The following is a 17266-nucleotide window of genomic DNA, read 5'->3' as shown; positions in this document are numbered from 1 at the left end:
GGGGCACTGCCCACCATCCCTTGTGGGAGTCGAGGAATTGAACTGGCAACCTTGTGGTTGAGAGCCCGCGCTCCAACCAACAACTGAGCCATCCGGGAGGCAGCTCAACTCAAGGTGCCATGTTCAATCTTAGTTGCAGGGGGCAGAGCCCACCATCCCTTGTGGAACTCGAGGAATTGAACTGGCAACCTTGTGGCCGAGAGCCCACTGGCCCATGTGGGAACTGAACCGGCAGCCCTCGGAGTCAGGAGCACGGAGCTCCAACCACCTGATCCACCGGGCCAGCCAAAGGATAATAGGTTTATTCAGGACCAGTAAATCCTAGGAAGGAACATAAGTGGTGTACTTTATCAAGGCAATTGAAATCTATTGTATACTGCTAATCATTCTTCCCCACTCAGAAATGCCGTACATAAAATACATTCCTTACCTTAAGAACTTTAAAAAATATTGAACATGAAATGTCAGTTAGGTTTAAAACATACACTTAACAAGTGTGTTGTTTCAGTTCGGCATATACATCAGTTCTATTTTTTTTAATATATTTATCGGGGAAGGGGAACAGGACTTTCTTGGGGAACAGTGTGTACTTCCAGGACTTTTTTCCAAGTCAAGTTGTTGTCCTTTCAATCTTAGTTGTGGAGGGTGCCATTCAAGCTTCAAGTTGTTCTTTCAGTCTTAGTTGTGGAGAGTGCAGTTCAGCTCCAGGTTCAGTTGCTGTTGCTAGTTGCAGGGGGCGCAGCCCACCATCCCTTGTGGGAGTCGAACCAGCAACCTTGTGGTTGAGAAGACGCACTCCCAACCAACTGAACCATCCAGGAGCTCAGCAGCAGCTCAGCTTAAGGTGCTGTGTTCAATCTTAGTTGCAGGGGGCAGAGCCCACCATCCCTTGCAGGCCTCGAGGAGTTGAACCGGCAACCTTGTGGTTGACAGCCCACTGGCCCACGTGGGAATCGAACCGGCAGCCTTTGGAGTTAGGAGCACGGAGCTCCAACCACCTGAGTCACTGGGCTGGCCCCACATCAGTTCTTTAAATATCCATATCCATATGTATCTTGTTCTTATGCCATTTCTGTTTTGTCTGTGCTAGAATATCTTTCTGCACTCTCTCTGGTCAAATGTTCCACTAATGACTAAATATTTTATACAGTCTATAAATGAATTTGAATGAAAATGCTGGTGTTCAAGATATAATATGGATGACCTATGTCAGAGTATAATACTAACAGAATAATCGACCATAACCAAACTAGATTATTAAGTGTAAGAGCCATTCAGTATTAGGATATTGAAGCTGAAGATTCAGTTGCATTTCAATGAGGAGCAAGCTATAATGACCACTACCATAGCAAATATTCAAAAACGTTGCAGGCCCCTCCAAAAAAAACTGGAAAAAAACCCATAAAAATATTCCAGCCTACCCCAAACAATAATGAAAATGAAAATATAAAGACTGTAAAGCAAATCATTAAACAATTTTATTTTTAGATAATGCAATACCTTTCTTTTTAAGTGAAGAGGATTAAATCAAAATTTAGTAGAATATATGATGCCCAAATACAAAAAATATATTAAAAAATCAAGGCTTTATATATCTTAGCATCAAACATATGAAAATATATTTAAAATACAGTTGACCCTTGAATGACACGGGTTTGAACTGTGTGGGTCCAGTTATACACGAATTTTTAAAATAAATACTGGAAGTGTATTTTCTCTTTCTATGATTTTATTTCATTTTCTCTAGCTTACTTTATTATAAGAACACAGTATATAATACATATAACATACAGAATGTGTGTTAATCGGCTGCTTATGTTATTAGTTAGACTTCTGGTCAACAGTAGGCTACTAGTAGTTAAGTTTCTGGGGAGTCAAATTATATGCAGATATTTGACTATATATGTGTGAGGGGGTTGGCACCTGTAATCCGCTGTGTTGTTCGAGGGTCAACTGCACTTATTTCACATCTTTAAATGTCCACTAAAAACTTGAGTAATAATGACAAGAAATGTGCATTATGTGGATAGTGAAAAAATTTTAATTCTTTTTTTAAAATTAAATTTGTGGGGGTGACAATGGTCAACAAAACTACATAGGTTTCAAATGTACAATTTTATAATACATCATCCATGTATCACATTGTGTGCTCACCACCCAGAGTCAGTTCTCCTTCCATCACCATATATTTGACCCCTTTTACCCTCTTCTACCACCTCACCCCCCCTTCACCTTACCCTTTGGTAACCACTAAACTGTTGTCTGTGTCTATGAGTTTTTGTTTGTCTTGCTCCTTTGTTCCCTTTAGTTTTATATCCCACATTTGAGTGAAATCATATGGTTCTTGACTTTTTCTTAGCATAATAATCTCAAGGTCCATCCATGTTGTTGCAAATGGCAGTATTTCATCTTTTTTATGGCAGAGTAGTATTCCATCATGTGTATATACCACATCTCCTTTATCCAATCATCTATTGAAGGACACTTTGGTTATTTCCATGTCTTGGCCACTATAAATAATGCTGCAATGAACATCGCAGTACATATATCTTTATGGATAAATATTTTCAGATTTTTGTGGTAGAAACCCAGGAGAGGGATTGCTGGGTCACATGGTAATTCTATTCTTAATTTTTTAAGGAACCTCCATACTGTTTTCCATAGTGGCTGTACCAATTTACACTCCCACCAACAGTGCATGAGGGGTCCTTTTTAGTAGAGGCCAGTTCTCATCCACCACCAGCTAATGACTGCCCATCTCCAGGCAGGAGAACATGAGTGCCAGCAGACAAATGACCCAAAAATCTTTCACCCACATAGTTTTCTGAGAAGTGTAGTTTCGTGGTTCAGATGCCATTGTCTTTACAATGCAAGTGTAGGGTAGCAGTGTTCAACACAGGCGAGGGTTGTCTTCTCCATACTCTGCGTGCATGTCCTGATGAGATACTCTGCCAGGACAACTCCAGGTGGAGAAGTTTCTTAGAAAGCCGACGCAGTAGTTCTCGCGGTGCTCGGAGACCACGCGCTGCCACGGGGACTTCTGGGAAATGTGGTTTTGCAGGAGGCGACCAGCGAGGCGCCGGTAACTTGTGTGCCTGACACCGAGGAGTATGAGAAATGCCGCTCTAGTGTGCGCTCCGTCCTTGGTCCACCACGCGGTAGTCTTGGACCAGGCGGCGGAATTCTCCGTCCTGGAAGTTGGAAGGACTCGGGGCAGTGCAGTTTCCGCGAAGGCGGCGGCCATTGTTGGCTCACAGCGACCCGGCGCGTCCCGTACGCGGAGGTGCGAGCCCTGGACGTCCCCGCTCGGGCCTCCGGACCGCTGAGGATTCGGGCAAGTGTGGGTCCGGGGAGGGCGGCGGGCCGGCCTCAGGCTAACGGTGCTGGGCGCTGGGCACTGCCGCCAGCTCTTGCTGATCCCAGGGTCTACCCTCCATGTGAGCCCAAGCAGGGCCATAGCTTTATGGGCCTCTCTGTCCTGCGCTTGTAAAAGGGACCTCAGGATGGCCCTACCTCTTACCTCATAAAGCTTCGCGGAAAGAAAGTGGGGGAGTGAATGTACATAGTACGTACTGAAAGAAAACGCCATCTACAATTGTTTTTGTTATCCAGTCATGAAGCGGGGGCTCTCTAGTTGTATCACCTTGAACAAATTGCTTCAGTATCGCCAAGTTTCAGTTTTTTCATCGTTTAAAAAGGAAATCTGGAATAATGTGAATGCCCACCTGCGTAAAGTAGTGAAGATTAAACGAGCGCACATTTAACATTATTACTGTTTTTTTATGAATTTGTCTCTTATGTATATAAAAGCTGATTTACACGCGGGTGGCACCCGGTAAACGGTTGCATCATCCCAAGGAACACTCTCTTAGTTCAGAGAAAGATCAGATCCCTAGAAAGTGATTCCCACTGTGCTTTTCCAGTGCAGTTGTGGCCCAGAGCTGCAAGATAAGCATGGTTTTTCGTAACTGCTTTTTCCTGTTCTTGATCTCCCTTAGGACAGTACCCTTCTGTAAGAAAAGAGCCTGGGAAGACGACGGTGTTGACGATTGGAAATTGCGAAGTCATGTTCCAGGTAAGTTAATATGTCCCCAAATCTTCCTGAAACACCTTCTGATTAGGACTCTTGAGTGTTTGCTTTGCTTCTCCTACCATTTCCCACTTAACAATGTCCGTTTAGGGACTGGATCCATGATTTCTTTCGTTATAACAAAGGATGGGGCCTGCAGAAGAACTCCAAAGTATTATCTTCTCAGTTTCTCATCTTTTCCACCAGTTTCTTGCTAGAAGCCTCTGTAGAGTCTTGGACGGAACTTTATACAATTACAGTTCAAAATTCAAGTTGGGAATTTAGGTTATTTGCTTTATGGTTGTCAAAGTTGTATCATGTGGTCTCAGTGGTATATCAATCCTTTCAGTTATTCAAGTCAAGAGACGTTTGGAGTCATTTTGATTTCTCCCTTTCTCTTATAACTCACATTCAGACACTATAGTTGGTTCTAAAATATATACAGGATATGTACAGAATCTGACTATTGGTTACCGTGTCACTGCCACCACCACTGTCACCCTGATCCAAGCCAACCTAGATTTCAGTAGCCTCCTAGCGGGGTTCCCTGCTTCTGCTCTTGACTCTCTTCAGTCTCGTCTCAGTACAGCTGTCACAGTGATCCTTTTGTTATATACAATCTTATTCCTCAGCTTAAAACTCTTCGCTTGCCTTAACTCAGAATAGAAGTCAGAGTTCTGTAGTGACTTAAAAAGCTTTATCCAATTGGGCTCTCTATGACCTCTCTGATCTCGTCTTTCTTCTCTGTCTCCTTGTTCCCCGTAGGCCCCAGCCACACTGGCTCCTGCCTCCGGGCCTTGGAAGTTGCTGTCCCATCTGCTTGGAATATTCTTTCCCCAGATATATGCATAAGCTTGTATTCTTACCTTCTCTATATTTTTGCTCATTGGTTGCTTTCTCAGTAAAGCTTCCCCAAACACCTATTTAAAATTGTCAGTCACCTTCTTTCAACTGTCACTTTCACCCTTCCATCACTGTTCTGCTGTTTTCCATAGTACTTAAATCACTCACTAGCTGATACAGTATGTGTTTAGTATATACATATGCTCATGGTTTGTCTCCTCCCACTGGGAGGGAGGTTTTTTCTTTTTTGTTGGCTGTTTTATCTTCAGTACCCAGAGTGGTACCTGGCACAAAAACAGATGCCTAGGAAATAGTTGTTGAGTGAATGAGTGATGAAAAAATGGTGGGCAGAATCATGGGGTGGAAGGTGAAGCTTGCACAGAAGGTATGAGTGGCAGATGTGCATGTTGGGCAAAGTCTGGTTTCTTGGGAGTATTTGATAATTAGAATTGAAAGAACTTTTGTTTTTTGAAGTAAAAGCTAAAATGAATTGATTGCCAAAATCATTCATTGATTCATTTCCTACACACTAATGGAGTACCTGTTAGGAAGAGTCTTCCCTAGGTTTGAGTCACACTGACATGCAGGACTTCATGTGCAGTACTGTCTAAGAGAATTGTCTACAGTGGTGGAAATACTCTAAATGTGTGCTGTCTAGCATGGTAGCCACCTGCCCCATGTGACTATTGAGTACTTGAACTATGATTATTAGAGTGACTGAGACATTGGATTTTTTATTTTATTTAATTTTTAATTTAAATGTATATAGCCAAATGTGGCTAGTGGTTACTGTATTGAGCAGTGTAGAACCTGTAGAAAAGTAAGAAAGCATAAGAAATTATGGTAGGTGCTAGGACAAATATCCTAAGTTCTCCTGTGGACAAAGATGGACGAACATCCCAGGTTACCCAGGCAATTGACGGGGAAGAAAGAGTTGAAGCATCCCTGGGGAAGCAAGGCCGGAACTGGTTTTGGTGGCCCATAGTACCTGGGAGGCAGAGGTGGAAGTGAAGTTATACTGAACGGAGTACAGGTAGAGATGCCTAAGAGAGTCTTCCAAGGAACTGCAAAAATTTTCTAAAGCAGTGGTTCTCGAACAGGAGATTTTGTCCTTCTTGACCCTACCGATAGGGGGCATTTGGTGATATTTAGAAAATTTTTGGTTGTCACAACCCTAGCGAGGAGGGGAGTTGCTACTAGCATCTAACGGATAGAGGTTAGGGATGCTGCTAAACATCCTATAGTGCACAGGACAGCTCTCCACAATATGAGGATTATACAACCTAAAATGTGAATAATGCCAAGGTTGAGAAACGTGATCTAAATAAAGAGCAAAGAGTGTTAGTTAATGAGGTTTCTTCTTTAGACTTTTAATACAGTGGCATTCATTAATGCGTTCAAAACTTAAAATATGAAATATCTTTGCCTTGGTGAAATAAAACCTAGTGTTTTATGCATTTAACATAGTGTTGGTAAGAGTAAATACGAATGGAAAAAAGAATTTTCCCTGGTACAAAAGGGAAAAGACTCCCCCTTCCCATTTTCTTAGAGTATTTCCTTGAGAAAAACCTATAATTGTAAATCCTTTCCCCCTGCCCTTGAGAGGCTTGTAAATCTTTTTCAAAGTGAAATAAGTCTCTGCCAATTTTCCAAGGCAGTAAAGTCTTTCTTAGGGCTTTGGATCCATCTCTTTGAAAGGCAAATATGAAGTAAGATGCTCCCTTTAACTACCTGTTTGTGTGGGAGTTTTAGCCTAGGATCCTGGCTCCAAGTTGAAACTATGTGCTTATCATAAAGATAAGAGAGGTTTTATTTTTTCTTATTACCAGGTAAATTTAGGATGAACTATGTATAGCAAATGATGCTGTCAAATCCTCTTACTGAAAGACAAGTTATCATTTATTTTGAAAGCATGTATGTAATGGATTGTATCTGCCTGGCTTTGTGAAAGGGTGAGATTTCTTTCTGTCTTTGGCATCTCATTAGTGATTGCCTATCACGTGCATTACAGTCTGGTTTAATGCTTATTCAGTAATAAAACCTGTCTCTTTTCTACATTGTAGAGAGGATTTTCTGCTTGACAGATACAGTTTTTAATTATTTTCCCAACACCTGACAAAGGTAAATTCTCAGTGTGGAACTAAAGACCAGTGTCACTGGTAAACATACCCCAATTAAGTAATAGGATATTGAATCAACCACTTGTGGAATGAAAAATTTACCATAGCCAAACAATGTCTGTTTTGCCAATGAAAGATAGTAATAATGCCATTTTAAATGCATACATTTTTGCACATATTATAATTTGACTAACCAGTAAGCTGTTATTGAACATTTAAGCTTTTTCTAAAGTTTCACTGTTTTAAATAATACCATGAATGAGTACTCTTGAGAAGAAATCTATTTCCTTAGAATATTTTCCTTGAAGTGTGCCCTTTTATTCTTAGTATATGTGCTGCCGAAGCGAGCATGACCCTTTTATTCTTTAACCTTACTTTAAGGTCCTATTCAGGGACTACCAATCGCATGAAACCATCCTTTAGTTTTCTTGCCAGAGGGTCTCAAATTATTTTAATTATAGATTGATTATCATACATATTTTAAGTATATGCCATAAATGCTTTTCTTTTTTGTTTATAGATTAGTTATGTGTGTCTATCTTTAATATAAAAGTGTTTTTTTTCTGACCCATTGGATATTTTTTTGAACTGTGGTGGATCTTCATTTTTTTATTATTTACCTAGCATGTAGCTATAAGAAACATAACTAAGCACTTGACTATGTGCTGTCTAATGTTGAATGCTGATTTTTAAAAATTTTTATAATTCTGTTCCCTAACAAATTAACTCTCCTGAAGCAAAGCTCTTACTATTTGTCTCTCATGCTTATGGTACAATACCAAAAACATAATTATCCAATTATTACATAAATTAGATCAGATTTCTGATTATTATCACAACTGCTGAATCTTGTTCCCTTTTTTCTACAACCAGGGTAATTTTATCCCTTGTCCAGTGACAGAAGAGACCTGGGCTATGGTTGAGCCTAAATATGTTTATTATTTCAGGTAACATTTAGTGATGTGGCCATAGACTTCTCTCATGAAGAGTGGGGATGGCTAGATTCTGCTCAGAGGGATTTATACAAGGATGTGATGGTTCAGAATTACGAGACTCTAGTCTCTCTAGGTAAGCATATCTCCCCTTTTCCTCAGTGGGGGAGAGCTTTCTTTTGCCGCTCTGAATTAATGGAAATTCTCCTGGGTAAATGGCTGAATTTCTGTTCCATGTTCCCAAGGAAGTTTGTAGCTCTGTTGTGCCTGAAGCTTATCCCCATTTAAGTGGACATCCTTCAGACCTTTCTTTGGTCCCTTTTGTGATGACGGCTTATCCTCTTTGAGGACCACAGCTTACACAAGTTCCATATTTTTCCTGTAAGCAGGTCTTTCCATACCTAAGCCATATGTGATCACTTTATTGGAGGATGGGAAAGAACCTTGGATGGTGGAGAAAACACTGACAAAAGCTATGTTTCCAGGTAAATCATGGTGAATCAAGCAAATCAGGTCTTTGTTAAAGATGCTTGTAGAAAGGATGTGTGGGGGGGCATTTTAGGATATTTTAGGGTGACTGTTTTCAGAGATTCCCAAATGTAACAAAAATTGAGGGATCCTTAGCTTAGATTTCAAAATGACCATTCCTCCATCCCAAATTATTTTCTGTATTAGTCATGTCATCTAATCAAAAGTGGAGGGTTTTGCCATTATAATAATTCAAAGTGTTACTTTATTTGAAACAAAATAAGACAAATTACTCTTTTTAAGTCCACTTAAGGAAAAATATACTGGTGGTTTTAGGTTAAGAAAGATGTCAATTAGATGGAAAAATCACTTGTCAACTTAAGGCTGAGCTTCAAAGATTAAATACAAACATAAGTGTTAGAGGAAGTAAGTAATGTATAAGAAGTTTTCTAAGAACAATATTTTCTAATGTCCAATAAATAATATGATTTCACACAGATCTTCCATAAACTCACAAAAGCCTAAATTTTTGTGAGCCATAAAGTATATTTAGATTATTTTGCTGTCATTGTAATTTTAATGCAGCACTATACATTTTGCATTTTTTTTTTCATGTCTTTAAGTTCTTTTTTTTTTTTTTTTTTAAGATTTTTTTATTGGGGAAGGGGAACAGGACTTTATTGGGGAACAGGGTGTACTTCTAGGACTTTTTTCCAAGTCAAGTTGTTGTCCTTTCAATCTTAGTTGTGGAGGGTTCTGTTCAGCTTCAAGTTGTTGTTCTTTGTCTTAGTTGTGGAGGGCGCAGCTCAGCTCCAGGTCCAGTTGCTGTTGCTAGTTGCAGGGGGCACAGCCCACCATCCCTTGCGGGAGTCGAACCGGCAACCTTGGCTTTGAGAGCCCACTGGCCCATGTGGGAATCGAACTGGCAGCCTTCGGAGTTAGGAGCACGGAGCTCTAACCGCCTGAGCCACCGGGCTGGCCCACATTTTGCATTTTAAGTATACTAATCTGACAGCAAATTGAGATTGATTGAACGTTGGAGTACCAAGGCTGTGAGACAGATGTGTTCTTTCACATAAATATATAGGCACAAAATGTTGGGTTTGGATTCCAGAATGCCTTCCACATTGTCTTTCTGATAGTTGCATTTTTTCCACATACTGATTGCTTATATATAACCCAGGTTCTTTATTACACTCTGTGCCTGCCTCTGTGAGCTGTCTGTATTATTCTCTGTGCTCTACTTGAACTGTGTTCAGAAATCATTGAATATTTGAGAGTTGTCAGAGCCATGTGTTTTCTGGGAGGTCAGGGTAGACCTTTATTTTTTAATCCAATTCTATTTCTATCATAGAAATTTATTTTCAGGAAGTACAGAAAAAGCAGTGTTTTGCTTTCTTGATATATTTCAGATTGGGAATCAAGATGGGGAAACAAGGAATTATCAACAAAGGAGGATATTTATGATGAAGATTCATCCCAAACGGTAATAGCAGAAAAAATTATAAAACAAAGTCATGAATTTTCAAATTTTAACAAGGACTGGGAATATATAGAGAAGTTGGAGGGGAAGCATGAAAATCAGGTAGAACGTTTCAGATCAGTGACTCTCACTATTAGAGAAACTTCTACTGGGGAAAATGTTTACAAATATACATTTAGAAGCATCTTCCATTTAAATTTAAAGTCTGTTCTTTCTGAACCACAGAGAATTTCTGCTGAAGGGAAATCACGTAAACATGATATATTTAAGAAGAGCTTACCGAAAAAGTCATTTATAAAAAATGAGGATATCAATGGTGGGAAGAAACTTTTGAATTTTAATGAAAGTGTGGCAGCCTTCAGCCAGAGCAAATCTCTTACACTTCACCAGACTTATAATAGAGAGAAGGTCTATACATGCAGTGAATGTGGGAAAGCCTTTGGCAAACAATCAATCCTTAATCGCCATTGGAGAATTCATACAGGAGAGAAACCCTATGAATGTCGTGAATGTGGGAAGACTTTTAGCCATGGCTCATCCCTTACTCGACATCAGATAAGCCATAGTGGAGAGAAACCTTACAAATGTATTGAATGTGGGAAGGCCTTCAGCCATGTCTCATCACTTACTAATCATCAAAGCACTCATACTGGAGAGAAACCATATGAATGTATGCACTGTGGAAAGTCTTTCAGTCGTGTTTCACATCTCATTGAACATCTGAGAATTCATACTCAAGAAAAACTCTATGAGTGTCGAATATGTGGGAAGGCCTTCATTCATAGGTCATCTCTCATTCACCATCAGAAAATTCATACTGGAGAGAAACCTTACGAATGTAGTGAATGTGGAAAAGCCTTTTGCTGTAGCTCACACCTTACTCGACATCAAAGAATTCACATGATAGAGAAACAGTTCGAATGCAACAAATGTCTAAAAGTCTTTAGTAGCCTCTCATTTCTTATTCAGCATCAGAGTATTCATACTGAAGAAAAACCCTTTGAATGTCAAAAATGCCGGAAATCCTTCAACCAACCTGAATCACTGAATATGCATTTGAGAAATCACACTAGATTGAAACCTTATGAATGCAGTATATGTGGGAAAGCCTTCAGTCATAGGTCATCCCTGCTTCAACATCACAGAATTCATACTGGAGAGAAACCCTATGAATGTATTAAATGTGGGAAGACCTTCAGTTGTAGTTCAAACCTTACTGTACATCAGAGAATTCATACTGGAGAAAAGCCATATAAATGTAATGAATGTGGGAAAGCTTTTAGCAAAGGCTCAAATCTTACTGCCCATCAGAGAATACATAATGCAATAAGTGTGGAAAAGCCTTTAGGCCGTATGAATTACTATACATGTGAAAAATCATGTAAGAGAGAAACTGTATGAATGCAGTATTCATCATAATACACTTCAGCCATTGGTCCTCCCTGATTCGAAATCAGAAAATTTATGTTTGAGGTAAGTCTTATGAATGTAATGAATATGGGAAGGTCTTTAGCAATAGTACAATGCCTTATTGTCCATCAGATTTCACATTGTAGAGGGACTATATGAAGGCAATAAATGTGAGTATGCCTTTAGCAGTATTAATCCCTTAACTGACATAAGTAAATCCACTGTTACATATATGTAACAAATATGGGAAAGACATTAGCAATATGAATCTCTTATATGACATGTATAAATATGTACAGGAGAGAAGCAATGTGAATATAAAAGTTGTGGATAGTCCTTCAGTTAAAGTACATCCCTCTTTCTACATTAAAGAACTCAAACTGGAGAGAAAGCTTATGTAAAAAATGTATTCAAGTGTTCACTAAGAGTTCTTATTTTCCTAGATGTCAGAAAATTAATGCTGGAACAACCTGAAGGATGTAGGAATTATGTTAAAATATTTGCAGTGATGCTACTTGTAAATGTTTCTACAGGAGAGCAAACAAGTATATAAATTAATATGCATTTCTTATGTAGGTAGCTTACAATTTTACTTGAGTTGTACATAGAAATTACCTTCAGTTAATGGGCATGTGAACATATTTAGTCATCCAGTGGCTCCAGTAAATGTTATAAAGTTGAAAATTAAAGTTGCAAAAGAAGTAAAAAGTGGTGTGAATAAAATTCTTGGTTTCTAATAAAAATCAGTTTTATGTAACAAACTTTCACTGTGGCACTGGTATTTCTTGCAAAACTTTCTATTTCCTCTTGAAGAATTAAGTTCATCCTTACTATAGCCTTTAGTGGGAGACTAGCAAACTTAGAGAAAAATGGCCTGATCTTTGTGCTAAAAATACCATTATTTTGGTAAGGATAATCCATAGTCCATTTGCAGTTGGATTAATTAATCCATGTTAATGTTTATAAGTACTGTGAGAACATAACCAAGAAACAACATACTATGAGAAATCAGAGCAGGCTTAACTGTGGCTATGCTTTTTAATCTGAATCCTAAGGGATGAGTACTAATTATGTAGCTGTGTGCACGCACACACACTCAGGGTCAATCTAGCAGAGCAGATAAGCAAGTTCTATCATGTTTGCTGCAGCTGGACTCCCAGGATCCAGTGTCTAGTTTCAGGTTTTGTGTTTTTGAGGTATTACTGTTGGCAGCATCACTAGTAACAAGAGCCAGCATCTCTCTATCCCTGGATCATAGTTACAGGGGTTTACCTTGAAATTAATAGTCCGGAGCTGTCCCCATTACTGCTCCAGTCCACCTACCAGTTTTTTGTTTTTTTCTTTCCAAAGCTGTAACACAAGAGGAATTTTTTTTTAATTGGGGAGTGTTGGGGGACAGTGTGTTTTTCTAGGGCCCATCAGCTCCAAATCGTTGTCCTTCAATCTAGTTGTGGAGGGCGCAGCTCAGCTCCAAGTCCAGTTGCTGTTTTCAATCTTAGTTGCAGGGGGCGCAGCCCACCATCCCATGTGAGCATTGAACCGGCAACCTTGTTAAGGGCTCCCGCTCTCACCAACTGAGCCATCCAGCCGCCCAACTCACCAGCTTTGAAAGCATTAATTTTCTGCAGTATATGTCTTGAAGTATACATAAGAGAATTTTTATTTTCTCCACTGAAACTTGACAGAGAATTATAGTTTGTTAGGAGGATGGCTTCAAAGTTTTAGATGAGAAATAGATTAGTCTTACACATGGTTCCTATCTTGTGACTAGAAAATTAACACAGATCAATGATTGGGGTTGTGTGGACACTGTTGCAGATAAAGGGCAGTTTATATTGCTTGTATTTCGGATTATGTTCTCTATGGCATTTGATAATTGTAAATAAGAAATTATTTTAAATAGGAATATTGTTTCACTGGTATAATAATTCTGGTGTGGAATGAGTGATAGGGTTTCTGACTTTAAACAAAATACTCTCATTCTCTAGTACATGTGCTATCTTAACTGAAAGCCAAGAGGTGAAGTCACATTCCATAGCAATTCTCAGTAGAGAGAGTGGTTTGGAATGGGATGCTGAAATTTTAATGTTAAGCAGAGATTTAGCTTTCCTTTGATTTTTTTAGTCATGAGATTTACTTTGAAATTCTAGGGAATATTGAAGAATATTTGAGAGATAATTAAGGAAACATGGCATGGTATCAAAAATTAAGAGCAATTATAATTATGGATAGACTGGCCACTATAGATAGTTGTGGGATAATGTCAGTAGCTTTTTGTTTCTCCCATTCTCTGTCCTTCCTTTGCTCTCCCAAGCACTGATGCTGCACAGATGAGGTAGTCCTTTTAGAAAAAATACAAGCGGAGTAACATTTCATGACACGTGAAAATTACTTGAAATTCAAATTTGTTTCCATAAAAACTCTGAGCTCCAGTGTTAAGGCAGCAGCTCAAAGAGCACCAGGGACATACGGGGAGGTACTGAATTGTCTGCTTCAGGGTGAGGCCTGGAGGGGCAGCTTTATCCTGGATGGAGGAGTTGGCGGAAGCCATTGTTTTTTTGAGCCCTCCCACCTCCTTGCTTACAGACACAAGCAGCTGCCGTATCTGAATTTCCATCAACCTGCCTAACAGCAATTGTTGGCCCACCCTGGTAATTCCCTGGGACCCCACCACCCCAACTTTCAGGCCCACCCAAGCTGCTTCCAGTGGCTTCTCCATACAAATGGCCTATCTTGGCTCACACTGTGGACTTTTCCTAAAATCTCCCAAAGGTTCACAAAACCTAAACAAGCATCATCTAGCTTTGAAGCGAACCTCTGGCTGAGCAGCCCTAAGCCCAGCAGTAGTGACAGCCAGCCTTGGTTTGTGGATTGGCTTCTTGAGGCACCTTCAAGCCCAATGTGAGCAGTGGCCATCTGTGGATTGCTTTGTGGCTCATGCCAGGGCTGGATACAGAATGCAGCTGAACTTGGCCTGTGGTGGGACCCCTTCTAGGAGACACCAGGGCTGGAACACCCAGTGGCCAGCTTCGGACCCAGCCAGAGCATCACCTGCTGTCTATGAGGACAACACACCTGATGGGCAGACTGGGCAGGCAGCAGATCCTTGCTAAAGTGAATCCTGCTCTGTAGGGTCAGCCCCTGCACTGTAGTCACAGCCAGTCCTCACAACAAGTCAGCCTCAGGGTCATGCCCATCCACTGATGTGCCAAGAGCAACCAAGGCTCAAGGCAACAGGAGGGCATATACAACCCACATAAGGAATACACCTGGAGCATCCAGCTTAGGTGACCAGGGATACTGTGCCACTGGGCCACACAGGACACCTACTACATAAGGCCACTCTACTAAGATTGGGAGACATAGAAGCCCTACCTAATACATAGAAACAAACACAGAGAGGCAGCAAAAATGGGTAGACAAACATGTCCCAAATAAAAGAACAAATCAAAGCTCCAGAGAAAGAACTAAAGTGGAGACAAGCAATCTACCAGATGCAAAGTTCAAAACACTTGTATAAGGATGCTCAATGATCTCAGTGAGAACTTCAACAAAGAGATAGGAAACATAAAAATGGAGATTAAAAAAAAAAAAGGAACCAGTCAGAAATAAAGAATACAATAATTGAAATGAAGACTACACTAGAGGGAATCAACAGATTAAAGTGGAGGAACGAATCAGTGATTTGGAAGATAAGGTAGCAGAAAACACCCAAGCAGAACAGCAAAAAGAAAAAAAATCCAAAAAACGAGGATAACAACATCAAGGGGCCTCTAGGATAACATCAAATGTACCAACATTCACGTCATAGGGGTACCAGGAGGAGAGAGAGCAAGGAATTGAAAACCTCTTTGAAGAAATAATGACTGAAAACTTCCTTACCTCACAAAGGAAATAGACACACAAGCCTAGGAAGAACAGAGTCCAAACAAGATCAACCCAAAGAGGCCCACAGCACGACACATTATAATTAAAATGCCAAATCCTAAAAGCAGCATGAGAAAAGCAGTTTCTCTTCCCCCTACAAGGGAAGACCATCAGCTGATTTCTCAACAGAAACTTTGCAGGCCAGAGGAATTGGCATAAAATATTCAAAGTGATGAAAAGCAAGGACCCACAACTAAGAGTATTCTACCCAGCAAAGCTATCATTTAGAATAGAAGGACAGATCAAGAGCTTTCCAGATAAGAAAAAGCTAAAGGAGCTCATCACCACCAAACCAGTATTACAAGGAATGTTAGAGGAAAATCCCAGTGCCCAGGCCCCACTCCACATCAGTTAAATCAGAACCTCTGTGTATGTGTGTGTGGCCTGGACATCATTATTTTTTCAAAGAAGAAGAAAAATATGATAAAAAATATGAATAATAAAATGCCTATGAGTACATATCTATTAATGATTACTTTAAATGTAAATGGACTAAATGTTCCAATCAAAATATAAGGTGGCTAAATGGGTAAGAAAGTAAGATCCTTACATATGCTGCCTATTAGAGACTCACTTAAGATTGAAAGACACACACAGACTGAAAGTACAGCGATGGAAAAAGATATTCCATGATAATGGAAAGAAACAAAAGCTGGGGTAGCAATACTTACACCAGACAAGAGAGACTTTAAAACAAAGGCTGTAACAAGAGACAAGGATTCAGTAATCCCACTTCAGGGTATTTATCCAGAGAAACCCAAAACACTACTTATCGAGGGAATGTGTGCATATGTTCATTGCAGCCTTTTTTACAATGGCCAAGATGTGGAGGCAGCCTGGGTGTCTGAATGGAAGAATGGATAAAGAGGAGGTGGTACATAAATACAATGGAATGTTGCTCGGCCATGGAAAGAAATGGGTTCTTGCCATCTGTGGTGGCATGGATGGACCTGGAGGGTATTGTGCTGAGTGGAGTATGTCAGACAGCGAAAGACAGATGCAAGGTGATTTTGCTTATATGTGGAATTTAAGAACAAAATAAAAAACAAAACAAACTCATTGATACAGAGAACATTTTGATGGTTGCCAGATGGGAGGGGGTTTGGGGGACTGGGTGAAAAAGGTGAAGGGATTAAGAAGTACAAATTGGTAGTTACAAAATAGTCATGGGGATGTAAAACATAGGGAATATAGTCAATAATATGGTAATAACTATGTATAGTGCCAGGTGGGTAGTAGACTAGTCAGGGAGATCACTCCTTAAATTATATAAATGTCTAAGTACTATGCTGTACACCTGAAATTAATATTGAATATCAACTGCAAATGAAACATTTATAAGTGGGAAACAATGGTGAAGGGGAATAAGAGGTTCTAATTTCCAAGTATAAAACAAGTCATGGGGATGTAACGTACAGCATAGGGAATATAGTCAATAATATTTTGATAGTATAGTACAGTGTTAGATGGTTGTTGGACTTACCATAGTGATCATTTTAGGTATGTAAATGTTGAATAACTAAGTTGTACACCTGAAACTAATATAATATTGTATGTTAGCTGTATTTTAATAAAAATCTTTAAAACAACCTTATTTCAGTCAATATCAAGAAGCTTATACACTTCTCATGCTGACAATAGTTATAACAAGAAGTGAGAGCTTCACTGAACACACATTTGCATCTGATACATTTCCCAAGCTCAAACTACAATTCCTGCACGGATTTTCAGACTTGATGCAAGTTTGCAAAGGAAATTTCCTTATGTATAAATTCATTTAACTGTGCCACTGAGAAATTTCCACCTTTAGGAAATAACCTGAATTGGAAGTGATTAATCTGCAATGTAATCACATGCACAAAAGGCAAATATCAAGAGAAGAATCCAATGGAATTCTACACATGCCACCCAAGTGATAAATATATTCGACTGAAATTGTAGTCATGGAATGTTGTCAATATTTGACAGTACTGATGTCATGTGTAGAGACACTTTAAAAGATGAAATAGGAACA

At 39.6% G+C, this 17266-nt stretch overlaps 1 protein-coding gene across 8 annotated transcripts; it reads left to right on the top strand.

Moving 5' to 3' along the window:
* The first annotated feature begins 3015 nt into the window (after positions 1-3015).
* On the top strand, positions 3016-12086 carry LOC109433987 (uncharacterized). Of its 8 annotated transcripts, XM_074315763.1 has the most exons (7): positions 3141-3334; positions 3999-4075; positions 6976-7033; positions 7980-8100; positions 8351-8449; positions 9845-9918; positions 10141-12086. In XM_074315763.1, exons 4-7 carry the CDS (start codon positions 8067-8069, stop codon positions 11314-11316), a joined length of 1383 nt encoding a protein of 460 aa, XP_074171864.1. In that variant the 5' UTR covers positions 3141-3334; positions 3999-4075; positions 6976-7033; positions 7980-8066; the 3' UTR covers positions 11317-12086. The 8 variants fall into 8 exon arrangements, with proteins under 8 accessions (XP_074171862.1, XP_074171864.1, XP_074171863.1 ...); XM_074315762.1 differs by lacking the exon at positions 6976-7033 and having other exon boundaries at positions 8354-8449; XM_019710627.2 differs by lacking the exon at positions 6976-7033.
* The last annotated feature ends 5180 nt before the right edge of the window (positions 12087-17266 follow it).

The sequence above is a fragment of the Rhinolophus sinicus genome, linkage group LG11 (assembly GCF_036562045.2).
Source record: "Rhinolophus sinicus isolate RSC01 linkage group LG11, ASM3656204v1, whole genome shotgun sequence".
NCBI classification, from domain to species: Eukaryota; Metazoa; Chordata; class Mammalia; order Chiroptera; family Rhinolophidae; genus Rhinolophus; species Rhinolophus sinicus.
The sequence above is the reverse complement of the archived record's forward strand: the minus strand, read 5'-3'. Positions and strand labels throughout refer to the sequence as shown.

Coding starts and splice junctions, on each gene's coding strand:
- LOC109433987 (XM_019710623.2), top strand. Junction 8,101..8,350: donor CGAGACTCTAGTCTCTCTAG/GTAAGCATATCT, acceptor TTTTCCTGTAAG/CAGGTCTTTCCATACCTAAG. Junction 8,450..9,844: donor GACAAAAGCTATGTTTCCAG/GTAAATCATGGT, acceptor GATATATTTCAG/ATTGGGAATCAAGATGGGGA.